General features: G+C 48.0%; 1 protein-coding gene across 2 annotated transcripts in view; it reads left to right on the top strand.

Moving 5' to 3' along the window:
• Window positions 1-4,181, top strand: part of LOC149359815 (uncharacterized) — a 30,973-nt gene extending 26,792 nt beyond the window's left edge. For both annotated transcript variants that reach the window (XM_089571923.1, XM_089571922.1), the window contains exons 3-4: window positions 1,504-2,526; window positions 3,949-4,181. In XM_089571923.1, coding sequence (XP_089428049.1) covers window positions 1,513-2,526; window positions 3,949-4,083 — 1,149 coding nt within the window. In that variant the 5' untranslated portion in view covers window positions 1,504-1,512 and the 3' untranslated portion in view covers window positions 4,084-4,181. The remainder of the gene's footprint in view (window positions 1-1,503; window positions 2,527-3,948) is intronic.
• Window positions 4,182-20,215: the final 16,034 nt, after the last annotated feature.

Raw genomic sequence — 20,215 nt, 5'->3', positions numbered from 1 at the left:
TCGTATTATATGGATCGGTATTTGTAGCTAACACGACACTGAATGAAGAGACTGCTTGTCACAGTGCATTAGGAAAACAATTCGGAAAGGTCCCCTGTGATGAAAGACGAGATGCGAAGCATATATTAGCGGTCGTTGTACCCAGACCGCATGCGTTGCGCTTAGTAGGACGCGTTGCAGTGCGTAAGAGAATGACATGAGTGACGACACAATAGACGAAGGACGGTACACAGCGGCACGCAAGAGGCACAAGGCATAGAGAGAGAGGTACAGGAGGGAGGAGGAGAGGCTTCACGTCGTCGTCAGACTATCGCCGCCGCTACTCTTGCCCTTAATCGCATCGCCGGTGTCCCCTCTATGTCGCACAGACGCAACGCCCGCTCTTTCACGTACCCCTCCTCCCTTACAATAGGCCCCAAGAATGCAGGGAGGGGGGCCGTCGCAAGGGCAGTCGTTGCAACCCGCGTCCAAAAGAAATCTGCGCTAGGAATCTGTCCGATGCTTTCGGAGCAAAAGCTTGTCGAGCGTCGTCAAGGAAAGGGGATTAACGAGAGTTCGGAAACGTCCTTATAACTGCATTGCCAACTTACTACAGTAGGACGTTAAAGTAAAGGATACTGAGTGCTCAACAACGGCTTCCGTGGTTCCAACGGGCACAGGGAGTGTTTCAAGCTGGCATATTTTTTCCTTGTGTACCCTCTCCCACATTTTTAAATGTTGGGCGAAAGAAATAAAGATTTGATTTTGATCTGGAACTTGGCTCGGTGACAAAGCCGTCTTAAGAAAAAAAAAAAAGGGGGGGGGGGTACTCAATTTTAAAGATTTATCGGGTAAATTTAGAGGTTGGCTCTGTAGTATTGATCGGAAGATGGAGACCTGGAGAGATAAAAGGCGGAGTCCAGGTTTGGCGCGTAATAAAGCGGAAGAAACGATCGTTTCGTTGCATGGGACGCTATTTTCCGCTAGAAGCCCATGATTTTTAACCCGTAGCGTGCCGTCGTGTATGAATATAGCAATAATTAATTACTTGGCGTAATGCAATGACACTCGGTGTGGTAAAGAATGGACTGAAAATACGGCCATGTTAGAGTTTTCATTACGAATCTCTACGAGAACATTGTTTAAGGAACAACGGTATAAAAGTATAAAATCTGGACACGAACTTGTATTGAAAATAAAAAACTAAGGGAAGGGGCAAGGTGCCGCAAATATATGCTTTGCAAATGAATGGATGAATGAATCTTTTAATAAAAATAAACCAGCACAGAGGGAATTTCATTGAATAGCGCCGATCTCAGACAGTACAAGATTTCCAATCCACCTTCTGCAGGAACCCTGTGATAACTTTCTAGTGTGCAGCCTGTGAGCTGACGTAGTCACCAGTACATGACTTTATAAGGCAGAGAAAAGCGCTCGGATGCTTGTCGTTGCGTGCTAGGAACCTCAAGTAACCGTGGTATGCGGTCATGAGCGTAGCCATCGAGACGGGCGTGTCTCGCGCAGGGCTACGTGATGGCCTTCCCCATGGAAGAGCCCAAGCCATCCGGCGGTCGCGTCGACACGGTGGTCGTCGAGTCGTCCAAGGCCGAGGACCTGCGCCAGGTGCTGGGCGCCTACAAGGCGGCCACCAGGCTTCGTCAGCGCCAGCAGCCGCCTCCACCACCGCAGCCCATGCCGCCCATGCAGCGCCTGCCTCTTCCCGACCAGAAGCCCCCACTGCTCCTGCTCGTGGTGCACGCGCCCAGGCAGCCAGGGCCGCCACCATTCCGCGCAGGACCTCCTCTTCCAGGACCACCCCCTGGATTCCTGCACGGACCACCCGCTCCGCACCCGGGAATGGCACCGTACGGAATGATGCCCGCTCCCCCGGCCATGCACATGCCCGGTCCTCAGGCCCAGATGCCCGCTCCGCCGGCACACCCTCCCAGGCCTCACCCGCCCCCGGCTGCCAACCGTGCCGCTAACGCTGGTCCCCAAGGCGGGCCCTCCGGCCTGCACTTCGCCATCGTACAGGAGCCGTACATTGTGAACACGGTGATGCAGGCGCCGTCGATGGCTCGGCCCTCGTTCTTCCCCGGTCCCGCCCTGTTCTCTGGGCCCCCACCTCCTCCACCCATGATGCATGGTCACCCCATGATGCCTGGCCCTCACATGATGCCCGGTCCTCACATGATGCCAGGTCCTCACATGATGCACGACTCTCCGATGATGCGTAGTCACCCCATGATGCATAGTCCTTCCATGATGCCAGTTCCTACGTTCATGCACGCACCACCGATGATGCACGCGCCTCCAATGTTCCACGGGCCTCCCATGATGCCACCCATGATGCCTCCCATGATGCACGGCCCTCCGATGATGCCTTCAGCGGCGATGATGTATGGTCACGTCGCGAGGCCGCGGATGGGACCAGTTGTTGTGGTGCCGGTCGCGGTGCTCCTGGCCGAGAAACCCGAGCCGCCGCAGCCGCAGCGAGAGAGCCAGCGTGAGAAGCCAGCACCTCCACAACCTCCGACGCCGCCACCCGTAAGTTGGCGGTAATCTGTAGCACTGGGACTCACACGTCCCGCCTTCGCTTCGAATGCTGCTGTCGTCACTGCGTGTAGGGCTCAAATAATAGAAAACGACGTTGCCGTAGGCATATGCCAGTGCCAAAGGTGTACCTGTTTACAGGTACCGTAGATTAGACTTGAAAGAGCACGTGAATCAGAAGCTGAAGCGAAAGCTTGGGCTAGTTTTACCTTTTGAAGCATAGAGCAACCTTTTTACAAGCAACCTTTCTCCTTTTTTTTGAAGCATAGAACAACCGTTTTACCTTTTGAAGCAAATTTTCTTGCTTTAAGCTGGTAGTAAGCCGGGAAAAAATAGAATGTGAATAGTACAAGTGAGGCCGTTCGCTCAGTGTAACCCACGGTGTAAGAAATTACACCGTGGTGTAACCTTTGTCATTTTCTTTTCTTTATTTTGCGTAACGCGCATTAGAACGTGCGTGAGCAGCATGACGGCTCGAAAGCGCCAACCTCGCTTGTAAGAATTGGCTGAAGGGGATTAAATCGTAAATTTCATGCAAAGCTTTGGAAGCTCTACTGTTGAGGCCGGGTTCTTTCGTTTCCATCAATACTTTTTGTAGTATTAGTGGTCTTCTCATCATTTTACAGCAGTAAATCGGCAACAAGATACACCCTTACTGAGGATGATTGGGTGGGTGAATTCGAAGGAAAAAATTATGACTGGAACGGCGAAATGTGAACATGCAAATTACACGATGGCCTGCGAAGTACTTATAGTTGTCATTTACTGCAAAATCGATGAGTAAGGAATAATACATGTAATACTTTATTGTCAAATCGGCTTAAGCTATTATCAGGACACTTCGTTTACCTGCATGCTTGATCTGAGCTGCGCTTGTGTATTTCATGGTCCCATGCTGGATTCTTGAGCAGTCGCTTCAGCTTGAAATCAGCTACGAAGCTACCCACACGATTAAATATTTTACGCACAAACTGCTTAGACACCATGAAAGCAGGTTCATTGCATAAAATGAGGACACATTGTGAGACGTTTGAGACGAACACATTTAATTGGTGGCAATTCGATGCGACGAATTTGGTAATGCGTTTTCTAAGAGAGGCAGTATATAGGGAAGGGGTCTTTGTCTGCTGTTGCTTTTAAGAAGCTTGGGCGTGGAATTCGGTGTGCATCGAGCGTTTTATCCGACCTGTTGATTCTTGTTCCCCGTGTATAGTTGTCGTCTGGGCAAGGTACCACCGTTAGCCTTGTCATTCCTGATGCTGAGCACCATGATCTTCATAGTGGCAGTGACCTAAGAACCGCTGGTACACATGAATTCAGGCGCACGCCGACAGACACTGACATTTTAACCGATTGAAAGTGCGGCCTTTCAGCCTTTGCCGTCTTTTCTCCCTCCCCCTCTTATCACCTACGCAGGCGAGCCGGCGAATGATGTCCATGGAACGCCTGGGCGTCAACTACGCGCCCGACGACGAAGACGACGATGACCTGAGCCCGATGGCCACCATTCGGGCGGCCAACAGCGTGCTGCGCATGCTCATGAGCAGCTAGCTGCGCCCCCTGTGATACATCCTCCCCGCCGCCACCTGCACCAGATGTACAGCCAGAGCAATAAAACCATTCCCCGTTTCCCCCTTTTTTTTTACAAATTGATTCCTGTCCTTAAATGTGCGATGAAGGCGCCGTAGAACTCCTCTGGGTTCTTGCGCCTGGCAGGAGACACGTGACCATATGAAGTAATGACCTCTCAGGGTCTTCGCAGCAGAGTGGTTGTGCGGCTGCGCTTAAAAGTGCATGATGGCCTACAGAATTTCTCGAGACCGTATACTGACTGCTCAACCAGAAGAAACTACTTGTTGGTGCAGAGGGTCCAAATACGAACGGAGAATAAGCACAGCACAACTTGGTGTGCTAAACTGCATTCTCACCTATACGTATACAGGCAGGAACTATCATGGCATATATTAACGGGTAGCTGCGCATGCCTTTCATACCATTGTCTATACATGCCAAGCCCGTTGTGACATAGGCGGCGTGGGCAGGGTACCATTTCTGTGCACTAACACTTATAGTGGCCATTCCCTCGGGGCGGTGTCCTCGTGGTAGAGCACCTGCCTCGGCTTCGGGTGGTGGTGGGTTCTACTCCCGCTTCCAGCCGGGTACCCACCGGTTTTCTCACAATGGGTTCAAGCTATGCCCTGGCCTGGTGCTTGGCTTCCTGTAGGGTTGTACGGCTTGGAAAAGGAGCCTGCGCCTTCAAATCTCGTCACTGTGGGCTTCAAGATAGGGCCACAAGTGGGCTTTTACTGCACGAGGCGGATTTAGGGTTGTTTTACGGCGGAACGAATCACTGGCCCGTCAACGCAACGGTTTGGTCCAAGACCAATCTCTCAAGCATTTCACCGTAAAGAAGCCGACAACCCGGCCGGTAGAAATCTTGTACCCATTGTATGACCGGTGGGTACCCGGCGGCACTGAGGATCGAACCCCACACCTCCCGCATGTGAGGAGGATGCTCAGGCAACTAGGCCACCAATCCTTGCATTTAGCCGTTGTGCGTTTGCTTGTCTGAAGCCAGGTCTCGAGGCAGGTGGCAACATGCCAACCGTGTGGATTATGTGCTACCTGTGCCGGGTGGAATATATACTAGCGCTCATATTCGCATTTAGCCCAGCTACTCAAATTGTCTGCTGTTTTATTCATATTTGCTTTTAATTCCCTCATTAACGAGTGTCTGTACATGACGAATTCAACAAATAAGGAGCTTCAATAAGACTGGAACTTTACGCGTACCTGATATGCACTACAACTGTGGGACTAAGTGTTCGTCGTGGGCGGAAATCGGGGACTCGATAAAGGCATATTACCTCGCAGGTCATCATGCAGCATCAGTCGTCACAAAACGTGTCGAAACGTGAGGTACTTTATACTGCATGCCGCTAAACAAAGAGTAAATGGTGGAACGACACGGAGATTAACCAGTTGTTGAGGGAGCTAACCACATCGTCAGTGCGGTTAACCGGATTGGGAGATTAACCAAGTCGAGAAGAGGTAACCAAATCTACGCTTGTGTCCGCGACTATTTGGTTGTGGTTCTCCTGTACACTTAACTGAACGGCGACATGGTCACAATCTACAATGGGCAAATATCGTTTAGAAGCAAGTAATCACTGTAGTGACGCTTAGCATGTAGTAAGTAGTAATAACAGTAACGGAAGCGAGCTGGACGAGCTCTGGAATTCAGCGCATTTGTCTTGTACTGCCATCCCTTCCTGACAAGTAACTTCCTTGCACCCGAGCAGTAACCAACTACTATCTCATTTGCTACTTCGTGCGAGCAACGGCACGAAACATGGAACTTATTCAGCGTACGTGCAATCACTGTAGATACTGCACAAGACACCGCCGTCCTGAAAATGAATTATATGCGTACTGCGTCTCCATTAAAGGCATATCTGCGTATTTGGCCCACAGAATCAATTCAAATCAGATCTAGTCCCGACATCTGTACAATGCTAATGGCCTCCCTGGCAAAAAGCTATCAGTGCAGCTTAATCAGCCCAGAGAGCCATTTTGGCAGCGGCGGCGTCACGCACAATGCGTCACGAATAAAATGGTAATAGCACTACGAAGGGTTTTACATTTAGATTCAAGTGAAAAAGAAAAATGAATATGCACTCCGCATATTCATAAACATAACTTACGTGAAAATAGCAAGAAAAGAAATAAATATTACGAAAACTGCACTACCAGTAAATGGCAGTAGTACTGTAAAAGGTTTCATAGTGAGATCCAGGTGAAAAGGCAAGCAATATAACACAAGCACTCCGCATACTAATTAACACTATTCCACGGAAAAAAACAAAAGTAAGTAAATATTAAGAAACCTGCAATGTAAAAAATATGTCACGCAATGCCGTACGAGTTGCGTCAACGGAACCAGCAAAACGTGTCTTCAGCTTATTCAGATAAAATGTAAATTGTATGCGTTAACGTTTGCAGAAGATGATTTGTGCGCGGCCAAGGCACGTAGTACCATTCCTCTGATCACCTGTATGGATGTGTGACTTTTAAGAGAACGCAATGTCTTTACGAACTCCTGGTAACATAAGCTTGAAAAGTGCATTACGCACAACAGGCGGTAATTCTAAAGTCGCTTCACACTAACTCGCATGGGCAAACAGTTCATGAGTATCACGACAGTATGAAACGTTAGCAGTTCTGTGGAGTAATATATTAGCAATGCAGGGAACAGCTGTAGGGAACGTTTTTTTTTTTAGCAGTCGTAGACAGTATATCATCCTGTACTGAATGTGGGACAAAATAGGAAGTGACAGACTTGAATGTTTGCTGGACAAATGTCTCGAGCTTGAGGAGTAAGCCAACACTGGAATACAGCTTTTGGGTAATTGCTGAATATGCGGATCCAAGCTCATACAGTGCGAGGATGCCACCTCTGACAGGTGTGTTCTACTATATCCACGGGAGAGGTGGCCAAGGGTAGCTCGCCGTTCAAGCTTACGCGTTCATTTTTTTTTTTTTTATCAAACAGCATAGCTTTTAAATATTTTAGGATTTATTCTCAAAGGGTTTTGCTTGACCAGTCGAGCAGTTTGTAGAGGGTGCAACGGGAGAGCCTTAATGTTCTCAATAAGAGCTGGAGGCACATGATCTGGGCACGCCCAGAATATGAAGTTAAGGAGTTAGATCAGGAGGGATCTAACCTGTGATATCCTGTGACAGCTATGCAAAGGCATGCATTTCCTCACTTTTTTTTTTGGCTTTTGCTTTCCAAAGAGAGAAACTGCCAAAATGAGAACCTGAGGTTAACGAAAAGGAGAAAGTAATAAAGGGTATTGCTTGTCAGATAACTAGAATTTAGCAACATAGTTCTAAAAAACCAAACACGGGTTTCTGCAATCCGGTCTCGAGGGAGCGGCACTCCGTAGTTAGTGAAGGGTTGCGGTTTAATTTTGACCATCTGGGGTTCTTTAACGTGCACCTAAGTGTACGGACGCTACTGCATTTCACCTTCACAGGAATGAGGCCTCCGCGACAGGGTTCGAACCCGCAGTCATTGAACCGTCGTGACGGGTCACCCCAAACTTTCCATTTCGTCGATATGAATTTCATGCGGCAATTTTTGTTCAGTAAGAACCCTCGCGCCGCCAGAGTTTTGAGCCGGCATTAACAAAGATTTAGCATAGCCCGGTCTGCATCTGTTATCATTCTTGCAAGGCACCCCATGCCGTTTTTGATGCAGATGACCAGCAGAGTACTTGACATTTAATTCGCGTAATCTTATCTGCTATCGCTTGAGGAAATGTCCCCAGTCCGGCGACGCCTTGCTACCGTTTTTCTACTTGCATATAGACCCGCTGTGAGCGCACTAGCATCGTTTTCAGTGCGACGGTTTACGATCGTCTTCTACGAATGGCGCGGCATGCAGTCTTGCATTTATAAGCGCGCTCAGACGTATCGCATAAATGGGACGAATTACAAACCCGGGGGCCTTTTCACTAAACGCTTTCAGAAAACTAAGAAACAAATTGCTTGCTAAGCGGAATTAACGAAGCTCTTAGGCAAGTTACCCGAAGGCGGTCATTCCGCTTCAGGTGACAGGGTAACAAACTACAGAAAGTAATGCACTCCTTGCCGAGCCGGCCGGGGATCGTGTGCAGACATTGAAGGCGTTGGCATGGTTGACATGAATACCTGCACCAGTATCTCGTGACAGCCACCTGCGGTAACGATGAGGTTAGGAGTACGCGCAACCAGAGTAGGCCAAAGGTGGTCAGCCTCCTCCTTTTCATAAAATAACACTGGTTGAGCAAAACGGATGGAAAGCGCTATTTCCGCGATGACATATTTCAGGAGAGGGCTTATAGTCGGGCTGGTTGGTTCATGCTGAATGGCACAACGAAACAGCGCTGACGGATGGGACGGAACAAGAACAGACAGACACAGCGCATGTGTCTGCCTCTTTTGCTTCCGTCCCGTCCGTCAGCGCTGTTTCGTTGTGTTATTCAACATATTTCAGGCCGTCCGGCATCGCGCGAGGCAAGACACAGCATTAGTGGCGGGGTGCATTCGCTCGCGTAGGCGCAATCTCCTCCTGTCATTACAGAGACCGTGTCGGGGGCCCTTGTGGCGGCGAGATCAACGAGATCAATTTACGCACTTGTTACACTCTGAAAGGATGTACGCGCCCGCGACCCGTACCCTCATACCTGCTGGCCCCGGTTCGTGTGCGCACGTGCATTGTCTCGCCGAAACCTCGACGGCACACTGCACACTGCTATCACGAGATGGTGCTGCCGATACAGCTAGACAAGCTCTGGCGTGTTCCTGTCTGTACATCTCGTAGTTCTAGCCGGGCCTCTGATGATTGGCGGTGTGCCGAAGAAACCGTTAGTTACGGCCAGCGCTCTTATAGGAGATGGTGTATCTGGCTGGTGGTGTGATGATGTGACACTTTTATTAAAACAGCCTTCCTGTTAGGCGTTCAATAGGCCCTGGGCCAAGGTGATGAGGGCGCGTTGCAGTTTCAGATATAAGGAGGCGAGCCAGATGGGCCGTGGTGGGGGTAGGGGGAAAGGATAGGCGGGGGACCGGAAGGCTTAGTGGCACTGTGCATAGCAGTGTTCTAAATATGCATATGAGTGTGGACAGTTTGGGCACTGAGGCGCGGAAGTGTACCGGTACAGATAAAGTTTGGCTGGTGCATGTAGGAGGTTAAACTGTATTCGGCGAAGAATGCGAGCTTAACGGATCAGAACGTACTTGTGCATGACAAAAGACGGAAGAAAAGCTTGGATATGGGGGCAGCAAGACGAATACAATGGTGACCGTATATAGGCGTGAACAGAGGAGGAAAGACGGGCAGTGACCCCCCTCATAGGACTGGGTGACGGGGGCGCGAAATTTCTCCCCCATTGTTCTATGCTACCCAGAAGGCTTGGACAAGGGCTACTATGAACATTAGCCCACCCTTACGGAGACGCCTGTACACGCTTATAATAGTGAAGGCCATGCAACGAACAAGCAGTGAATAGCTGCTCATGCTGTCCTGGTTATTTCCTGCTTAGGTGTAGCCCAAGATATGCTGTTGTTCTTTGTTTAAACGCGATGTATACTTGGTGCGCTTTTGTTGACAAGGGATGGAAACTGAATACAAGCACTCGTACGTTTTGCGCATTGTAGAACGCAACCGATTTGACACAGGTGACACACACGCACGCACGCACGCACGCACGCACGCACGCACGCACGCACGCACACACACACACACACACACACACACACACACACACACACACACACACACACACACACACACACACACACACACACACACACACACACACACACACACACACACACACACACACACACACACACACACACACACACACACACACACACACACACACACACACACACACACACACACACACACACACACACACACACACACACACACACACACACACACACACACACACACACACACACACACACACACACACACACACACACACACACACACACACACACACACACACACACACACACACACACACACACACACACACACACACACACACACACACACACACACACACACACACACACACACACACACACACACACACACACACACACACACACACACACACACACACACACACACACACACACACACACACACACACACACACACACACACACACACACACACACACACACACACACACACACACACACACACACACACACACACACACACACACACACACACACACACACACACACACACACACACACACACACACACACACACACACACACACACACACACACACACACACACACACACACACACACACACACACACACACACACACACACACACACACACACACACACACACACACACACACACACACACACACACACACACACACACACACACACACACACACACACACACACACACACACACACACACACACACACACACACACACACACACACACACACACACACACACACACACACACACACACACACACACACACACACACACACACACACACACACACACACACACACACACACACACACACACACACACACACACACACACACACACACACACACACACACACACACACACACACACACACACACACACACACACACACACACACACACACACACACACACACACACACACACACACACACACACACACACACACACACACACACACACACACACACACACACACACACACACACACACACACACACACACACACACACACACACACACACACACACACACACACACACACACACACACACACACACACACACACACACACACACACACACACACACACACACACACACACACACACACACACACACACACACACACACACACACACACACACACACACACACACACACACACACACACACACACACACACACACACACACACACACACACACACACACACACACACACACACACACACACACACACACACACACACACACACACACACACACACACACACACACACACACACACACACACACACACACACACACACACACACACACACACACACACACACACACACACACACACACACACACACACACACACACACACACACACACACACACACACACACACACACACACACACACACACACACACACACACACACACACACACACACACACACACACACACACACACACACACACACACACACACACACACACACACACACACACACACACACACACACACACACTTGTATTCAGTTTCCATCCCTTGTCAACAAAAGCGCACCAAGTATACATCGCGTTTAAACAAAGAACAACAGCATATCTTGGGCTACACCTAAGCAGGAAATAACACACTTTTGGAACGTCGTAGAAAGTGTGCGGCATTGCCCATACGCTGTCGTTCTCTTAGGAGCACCTGTTAGTGTGTGTGCGTACTTAGGTCGCTGCCCATCCTCGGATGCAAAGTATAGTAAATATGATTGGTCCGAAAGAAAATTTTATGAGCTGTAGCTGTCACTACGCAGGGGCACAGTGAGGGCTCTCCAAATTCCAATGGCCCTTAGGCGGCAGAACTGACGCATGCTTAAAAGCGACGTAGAGCACAAGTGTGCGCTATGATTAAGGCCCTTCGTTTTTGGGTAAAACACGATTTGATCCGAAGCTGGTACCCCGATCAGATTTCAACAGAAATCTGGTTAAACCCGGTATCTACCCGAAAACACAGTTTGTTAGTGCCCAAAGCTGCAGGCTCCAAACGGAAAATGGCTGATGTCTAAACGCTGTTTTCATTTACTTGTTGATTTAAAACTTATTTTAATGCCTGTTAATATAGGGCGCGGTTTAATCAAAATATAAGTTCAAAAGTGAGGTTTAGAAGGGGGAAGCCAGAATACATATTGACCGGCCGTTCTCATGGCACCAGTGTATAAAATGCGACCACGCCAATGACGTCATGCATCAGTGATGTTCTGCACTTAGAACGGCCGCTGAACTGTGACGTTGTATTTTTTCACTGCGTACATACAAATAAGGCGGATACAAAGGCCGATACGTTGAGCAAAGACACCAAAACCCTGCAGATAGGGAGGGTAATAACACAACGATATAATTGTAGTCAACAAGGAAAGAAATGGAGTATTATAAACTTGGTATATATCCTGTAATATTGATATATATCCTGCAATAAAGCAAGCGCTAATGGTAAAATTATTCTGCCAAAAAAAAAAAAAAAGCTGGATGAAAGTCGAATCTATGGAATTTACACTGACTAACCCGATTTTTACTGGAATCGTAGCTCAGAAAATAGCCCCAGATTTTTGTCCCCTGAATGCCCTCAAAAATAATAATAAAAAACAGAAAACGAAGCGTCCCAATTATGATTTACGAGGTATCTGGCAAAGCCGTGGCCAATAGGGACGGACACTTCCAGTGGTCGCGTATGTTACAGTAAGAATATGCCACCTGTGATCCAGCAGGTCATCAACTCATGTCTGTTGTAGTTGATAGCGAGAGTGAGGGCTATGGAAAGGTCGAAAAGAACAGTGGTGCATCTTTCCCTGTCACCTTTTCGCCAAGGCGACAGGGGAAAAATATAGCTGTCTTTCTTTCCTCTCCATTTTATTTTTCTAAGCCTTGCTGACCTATACCACATGGTGTGGGCCTGCCAGTTAAATACAAATGTCGCAGTTATAACTCAGCCAACTAGGGATGGCTGGGAGGCGGCCCTGTCCAGCTCGGACCTGGAGGCCCAGCGGGCCCTGGTCCAGAGAGCACGGGCAGCGGCGGCAGCCAATGGCGTCCCGGAATAGGGACTGCCACCCAGGTCAACGTCCGTCCACAGCTTCCCTCCCCAGTCCGATACAGTGCTACAATAAATGTTTTCTCCTCCTCCTCCTCCTAAGCCTGGACGGCACGGCCGAACAATCGTGGCTGTACAACAATTCATTTTTCTACGTCAAACGGATAGAAAAAGTCGGGCGCATAAAATCTTGCCGTGCGGAGACAACGGCTCGCGCATCATTCCACTCGATCGTGATCAATATCGCTGGATTTGAAGAAAAACAAAACAAAAACAAAGGGCCCATACGAATGCAACGTGCCTTGAAATTCTGGGCATGTGCATTTTTTAACGGAAAGTTGTTTATGAACGCAGTTTTTCGCGCATAGCACGACTGCACCATAATAATCAATATATCCGCAGACTCCTCCTCGAGGCGCTTGTAGATTTCCGCTAAATTGTTGGAAACGTACCCCATTGGTTTTCTATGGCAGTCTTAGCTACAGGGGGTGAGCGCATGGCAAACTTTAAAGTCAAGGCTTTGTTACTCATGGGAATATCAAACTATACCCATCAATATGTTCATAATCATACCCAACAACTCTGGGAGAAAGCTTTCTTCAATGGGAAAGAGTTTATGAACTCATTTTTTTTTCATTTATTGTAAGATTTCATTACAACAATCAATATATCAGTACATCTCACGTCGGCAGGCTTGCATTCTTTTGCTATTAACGTTTTTGCGATCGTCAGAAACATTCCCCATTAATGTTCGATGGCAGCCTTTTAACAGCTCGATGGAAGAACTTTAAAAAAATTTTGCTACGCTTCGGCAGAATGTACCGTTACCTTCAATATTTATATAACAGTACATTACAACTTTCGAATATTCAATTTTTTTGTCCGAGAATGCTGGACTCGGCAACACTTCGAGGCGCTTTGTAGTCCGACAGTGGCAAAGTGTATTGTTCGTTCGTGTCTTGCATTTTATTGCGCTGAGCAAATTTATGTTTACATTTCTGTTAAAGCGCTACCCCTGATGTGGTGAAAAGTGCATTTATTTTCTCTGTCTTGGTTAAAGCGTACATTGAACAAAGATACGCAAATATTGAGTAATTCATTTAGACAGAAGCCGCTGTCTAATTCAGCTGTGAAACAAACTCCTAGGTAAGGTCTTTACGTTCTTTTCCGGACGACGATGCGATTGTGGCAAACGAGATGTTCCTTGACACATTGTTTTCTGTGCAATTTGTACTTTTTTTTTGCACAAAAGACACCATCTTACCATAAACGCTTGCACGTCGGCCAAGACACTTGAGGCCAACGCCAGATATAACCCCGCAGACGCCTACGCTCTATCTAGGCAGCGCTCAATGCCATTTCCTCACCTCAAGGGCATCAGCCGACACACACAACAATAGCACGAGGTTTCTCACAGCGCCTGTGGGTCCTTCCGCGGTGAATTTGGTCCCTAGCGGCCATCAGACCGACAGTTTATCGCCAAATGGGAACAAAGGGCACTTCCAACTTGCCACTTCTCTCGGAGACCACGTCTGTACCGAAGACGCAGGCACTGCGCAAAATACGGAAATGACAACCCTCGATCCATTCCCCGGCCGGGCCATTCCAAATACCGCGGAATGTAGAAGGCCGAAAGGCCGATATTGAAAGCCTGGTGCCTTGCACCCCCCCCCCCCCCACACACACACACACAAACACACACAAAAAAAAACTAGCGCCGCTTCTGGAAAAAGATAATAAACAAACAGAAGGAAAAGAACGAAGAGAAAGAGTAGAAAAAAAAGGAATAAACGTCCAGTGCACACTCCTGAAAAAGCTTCACGCCGCAAATGCAGGCGCCGAAATCTGACGCCCTTTGCCGAAGCCGCTTTCGAGGGGTGGTTCACGCCTATAGTGCTTCCCCGTTACTTTCCTTCGTTTGGCTTTCAGCTTTCAATAAACGGGTTATCGATCAATCTGCGCCGCGCGGCTCAAAAACGATGCGGGCTATTTTTCGGCATGGCGGCTTTTTCCTCAAACGCACGAGATGAAATGTTTCAACGAGTTTGGCAATAAAGACAGAGGTAGCAAAAAAAAAAAGTAAACGCTTCCCAACTCTGACCGAGGCCGGTGCACGATGGTCTGCCAATTGTGACCACGCACGTTTCTGGCGTGTCGGAAGAGAAAGCGAACGGAGGATTAGTTGGTGGTGGCTCACTTCCAGGCTTATGCGTCTCTTGTGTTAAGCTTAGGGGGGTGTGAGGTTTTTGGGCGGAATTTTCATCGCATCAGTGCCATGGTCAGTGTTCGTTATATGGATATTATCCGCACTGACTGAGATACTGTAGTGCATAGTGGAGGCACTATTCAGAGTGGGTTTCTAACCTAGGCAACACCAAACGTCCAGACGACGTCCTCAATTGATCAGAACATCCTCATCCCGAACAGGACATTCTGAGTACCTTTTGAGTGCATCAATGGCTAAATGTCCTAATGAGGATGTCCTGGGTTTCTACTGTGCTGGACGGCTCGAGGATGAAAATTCCTCAAATGTCCTACAGTCGTCCTATCGCAGGATAGTATTGTGGAACCGAACTGAGACCAAGCCAGCTTTATCTCTCTTGGCTCTCAATAACTAAAGGCTGCAAGTAGTACTGAAAGCGCCCCCAAACATGATCCTCAAGATATCCTGAGTAAGCGCAACGGATGGACAAATGGATCCTAGTCGGACTGCTTGAGTTCCAGTTACAGACAACATGAGGACGTCTGAACATCATGACACGGAAGTCCTGAGGTCATATTCAGGACGTTTTTGCGTTCTATGGGATGTTCGGGTTCAGAGGTGAAAGGCAGCGCTTACAGGGACCGGCAGACAACAGCTTTATCTATTGCACGAATGCATTAATGGTTGTTATCATGCCATTGAGCGCCCGCTTTAGTTATTCAAGTTATCGCAGCCCACATTATATTTGAGCCGGACTGTTGCCGGAGCCAGCGTCCGTTGCCCGCTTTACTACACTGTGCAAAAACTATTGTTTATATTTATGAGAGCAAATTTCGGCAAAGCGCAAATAAGCATTGCAAAGAGGGCACGTTTAACTTCTTAAAAGAGGTGAATGACAAAAAAATGTTAATGTCACGGATCTACAACGTTACGTTTTCTTTTATAAAGACCATAATAGGAGACATTCACCTTATTCATGATGGTGCCTTGCGATAGTACGCTTAATGCTTTTTCTGTTTACTGCTATTAAGCAGTCCACATTTTTTCTGATGATGGCTTGCTGCGAGATATGCTGCTTTTAGCTGTTTCAGCAGTAGTGTGGGAGTTTCGTAGCATATAACAGTGACCGCGTACATGACTGCAGCAGTGAACGCTAGGTATACGTCTGTCATGGGTAACTTCGTGGTCTCTTGCTATTCTTTAAATATTTAAAATATCAGTAAACATTTTGATTGAAATATATCAAATCTAATCATACGTTTATTGCCAACATATTGCTTGCGACTTGTGTACTTACGCAATATCTGATAAAAATGGTATTTATAGAACCCATTGCAAAGAAAGAGTATGGGCCTGACAGTTACAATTATATTCGCCGACTGGTTTTCTCAGACCCAAGGAGCGCTACCTGAAACCACCTTAACATATATAGCGCACGAACCTATGGATATTGCGTTCCGAAACATTTTACTCCATTTGCATCCTAAGTTTTTCTTGTGAGGTATACATATAAACCTAAATATTGAAGCGAGTTACCTATGATCGATCCCGTTTTCCTAGATGATTTGCTTTTAGCAAAATGCAGCTGATGTCTGCGATCATTACAACTGTCCTTCTTTGAAGTATTTGTTCTCACATCTTCGCTCTCCGCTCGCGGCATACCCTTCAACTCCCCGAGTCACTGGCCGGTCTCATATTATAAACATTTGCATCTACGGACCAATGAGGAAATTCATCGCAGTGCAATGCAACTGGAAACATTTGCTTGTCTCGACGGAGGCCGCATGCACTGGATTCAAGTTACAGAACAATTAGGGCGAATCTAGCGCAGGACTATCCGGTCCTTACTCTAAATCTGGTGTACTACCTGCAGAGAGTTCAACGACCTGCATATGTAGTTGTCAAGCCGGGAGTGCGCCTGAAAGAAGAAAGACAGTACAACACTTCGTTTTCTCTACCGTGCCGTCCTGTACTCCTGCACACTCACACTCCTGAGCAAACTCTGGCCACGGTTGGATGGACGGTGCCTCGGATCGAAGCGTAAAAAACCATCGTTTCCTTGTTAAGGTTGTTGTACGCACTGCAATCTAGAGTCGCGGAAGTGAAATGCGCACTCTCAAAACAGCGCCGCGCCCGCGAAGCGGCGAGTACTCGCACGCTCTCCCCTTAAACAGCCGCTCGTTCTCTCTTCGCTTTCCGGGTTCATCTATTCTCGGTGCCTACTCGGACACTCGGCAGTGGCGCCACGATAGGCCACTTTAAAGCCGCCCACTTCCATTGTTTCTTCCTCTTTCTTTCTTTCTTTCTTTCTTTCTTTCTTTCTTTCTTTCTTTCTTTCTTTCTTTCTTTCTTTCTTTCTTTCTTTCTTTCTTTGAAGCGAGTAGCGACTGCGCGGGAACGACGCGGAGTGGCTCTGCCGGACGATCTGACAGAAGCGGATTAGGCCGCTCGGAAGTGGCGCGCGCTCTCAAGAAGGGTCACGTGACCTCTACTTCCGGCACAGGACTACACTCAGTGGCTCTATAATCTCCCACTCTCTCCCTCTTTTTTTCCCTCTCTCTCGGTGTGCCCCCGTGAGATGGGATCCCGCCTGCCAGTCGGGGGTCGTGACCCCCCGCGGCTTACGATGCTGCACGCCCTGTCAGCGTTGCCCGTCATTTTCTATATTGTTTCCGGAGTCGCCGTGCTAAATCTATCGACCGCCGCTGCCGGAGAAACAATCCTGCTTATCCTCGATGTGAGTGGGCACGCGGGTACGCTGCTAGCGACATCGCAATCGCTGCGGGGTTCGCCACCGCGCTGAAAGCTAATAGCAACGCGGATTTTGTTTTCTTTTTTACTTCGGAGGCACAAAGTCGATTTAGTCCTAGGAAGTTTTCTGGCCAGCATTATACGGCTCGACAGGAAAGCTAGGGGATACAGATCAGTGCCACTAGAAAAATGCAAGTGCTTTTCAGAGTGGATTAAATTGTTACATGTCTCTATCGTGAAACTACTCTAGTCGCTAGAACCTTTAGGCATCCGTAATAGATATCTTGGCTGCTTGAAAGCAGCACCAGTTTTGGTTTTTCGGTTTCGAACGACGCGTTACGATGAGAAACTTGCAGCCAGTGTCGCCTTGTTCGGGCGTTGACGCGAATGCTTTTTAATGCTGTCTGAATAATTCATGGAGAAACAATTCGAGCTTGACCACTTTGGCGCAGCACGTGTTATTGTCGATCACCGCTGGATGAAATGGAGCTTATAATGTGCGAACGAGGTCACCACAAGGTTTTACCTAAGAGGACAGGCGTAACCACAAAGTAATGAATGCACAAGCAGGCATTTCTCAGAAGCTCTAAAGAATATTTCTCTTTTCTACGCATCTTCCTTACGGAATTTAACCTTACGCTATCATTTCCCCCTTTCCTACATGCACAGTCATGTTTTAAAGTTTGCGAGATGCGGGTTTGAGGAAAAAAGAATGTTAATAAGATGTTAAAAAGACCTTAATAAAAAGGTTAATAAAACATAAGGAATCGCTAGGGGACATGCATGCTGCATACACTGGAATAATACCAGCTGACTGACTAGCGAGGCTACCTGGAAATGAATTTTTTTTCCCGGTGAATTCGCATCCCGAAAACTTTTGTCCATGATCGTACAGATTGAAAATAGGCACGGTGTTTGGCTATTATATTTGTCATACATAGTCTTCAATTGGTTGTAATGAACTCGAACGCCACAATGCTAGGGGATGCCTTAGCATTGCAACACAAAGTAGCGGAATATAAATGGGACGACTCCAACTTTCCAACACTTGCTACGCTAGAGTAAAAAAAAACAAAACAAACTAATAACCACATAACCAGCAAATATACTACGGGCCTCGGCACTAGCTTAAACTGTAGTGGTATACCTATCTCCTGCGCCGCCGCGGTGGCTCAGTGGTTATGGCGCTCGGCTGCTGACCCGAAAGACGCGGGTTCGATCCCGGCCGCGGCGGTTGAATTTCTTTGGAGGAGAAATTCTAGAGGCCCGTGTATTGTGCGATGTCAGTGCACGTTAAAGAACCACAGGTGGTCGAAATTTCCGGAGCCCTCCACTACGGCGTCTCTCATAGCCTGAGTCGCTTGGACGTTAAGCCCCATAAACCAAACCAAACCTATCTCCTGCGGCACACTGATGAGCGACTGTGCACCTGTGCTTACTATGCACTCGTGCATCTGCACTGTGCACTTGTTCACAGGCACACTTGTGCACTTGTGCACTTGTGGTTTGGTTTGGTTTATGGGGATTAACGTCCCAAAGCGACTAAGGCTATAAGAGACGCCGTAGTGAAGAGCTCCGGAAATTTCGACCACCTGGGGTTCTTTAACGTGCAGGTGGTCGAAATTTCCGGAGCCCTTCACTACGGCGTGAAGGCGGTCAACGTTCCTTGCACAGCTAGAGGCGCAAAAAAAAAAAAAATGGTACGGACATAATCTAACGGAACCATGCACCAAATGTCGCACATTCGCAAATGTGGCCTCGACTCCAGGGAATGGATCTAAACAATGCATTGTGGCAGAAGCTGCGCTCCAGCAGAGGCTTAAACCAGAACTGATGATAATAATTGCTCGTAATTAAAGTTTTTCCGATAGAGCTACTGTGTACCCGTGCCACCAGTGCTCATGCACTGATGACACCGAAGAGCCAGTTGCGGGGGGCACCTGAGCCATTTGCGCATGCGCAGTTGGGGGCTGACGGCGGCGGGTATGCGCTATGCTAAAATTATTTTAGTCTATTAATTAGTCATACTGCGCTCTGGTTTTCCGCGTTAATTTTCATCACTGTTATAACCGAAGGCATCTTCCAGTTGCGCTAAAGCACCGACGTAGAAGAACATAACCTGTTACTCTTTAATAAATTTGAATGGCGCAAGGGAACGAACACAGGCAGACAAAGATAGAAAAAGCGCTCATTCTATCTTTCTGCCTTCCTGTGTTCTGTCCTTTGCGCCATTCAAATTTATTATGAACCAACTATGGCCCAACAGCAAGTACTCCTGGTACTTGCTGTTTGACCAACACTGTTCCTACTTCGAGTTTTTGAACAATTCGCTCTCGCCCTA

The sequence above is a fragment of the Amblyomma mixtum genome, chromosome 2 (genome assembly GCF_055824585.1).
Source record: "Amblyomma mixtum isolate Tamu chromosome 2, ASM5582458v1, whole genome shotgun sequence".
Classification (NCBI taxonomy): domain Eukaryota; kingdom Metazoa; phylum Arthropoda; class Arachnida; order Ixodida; family Ixodidae; genus Amblyomma; species Amblyomma mixtum.
The sequence above is the reverse complement of the archived record's forward strand: the minus strand, read 5'-3'. Positions and strand labels throughout refer to the sequence as shown.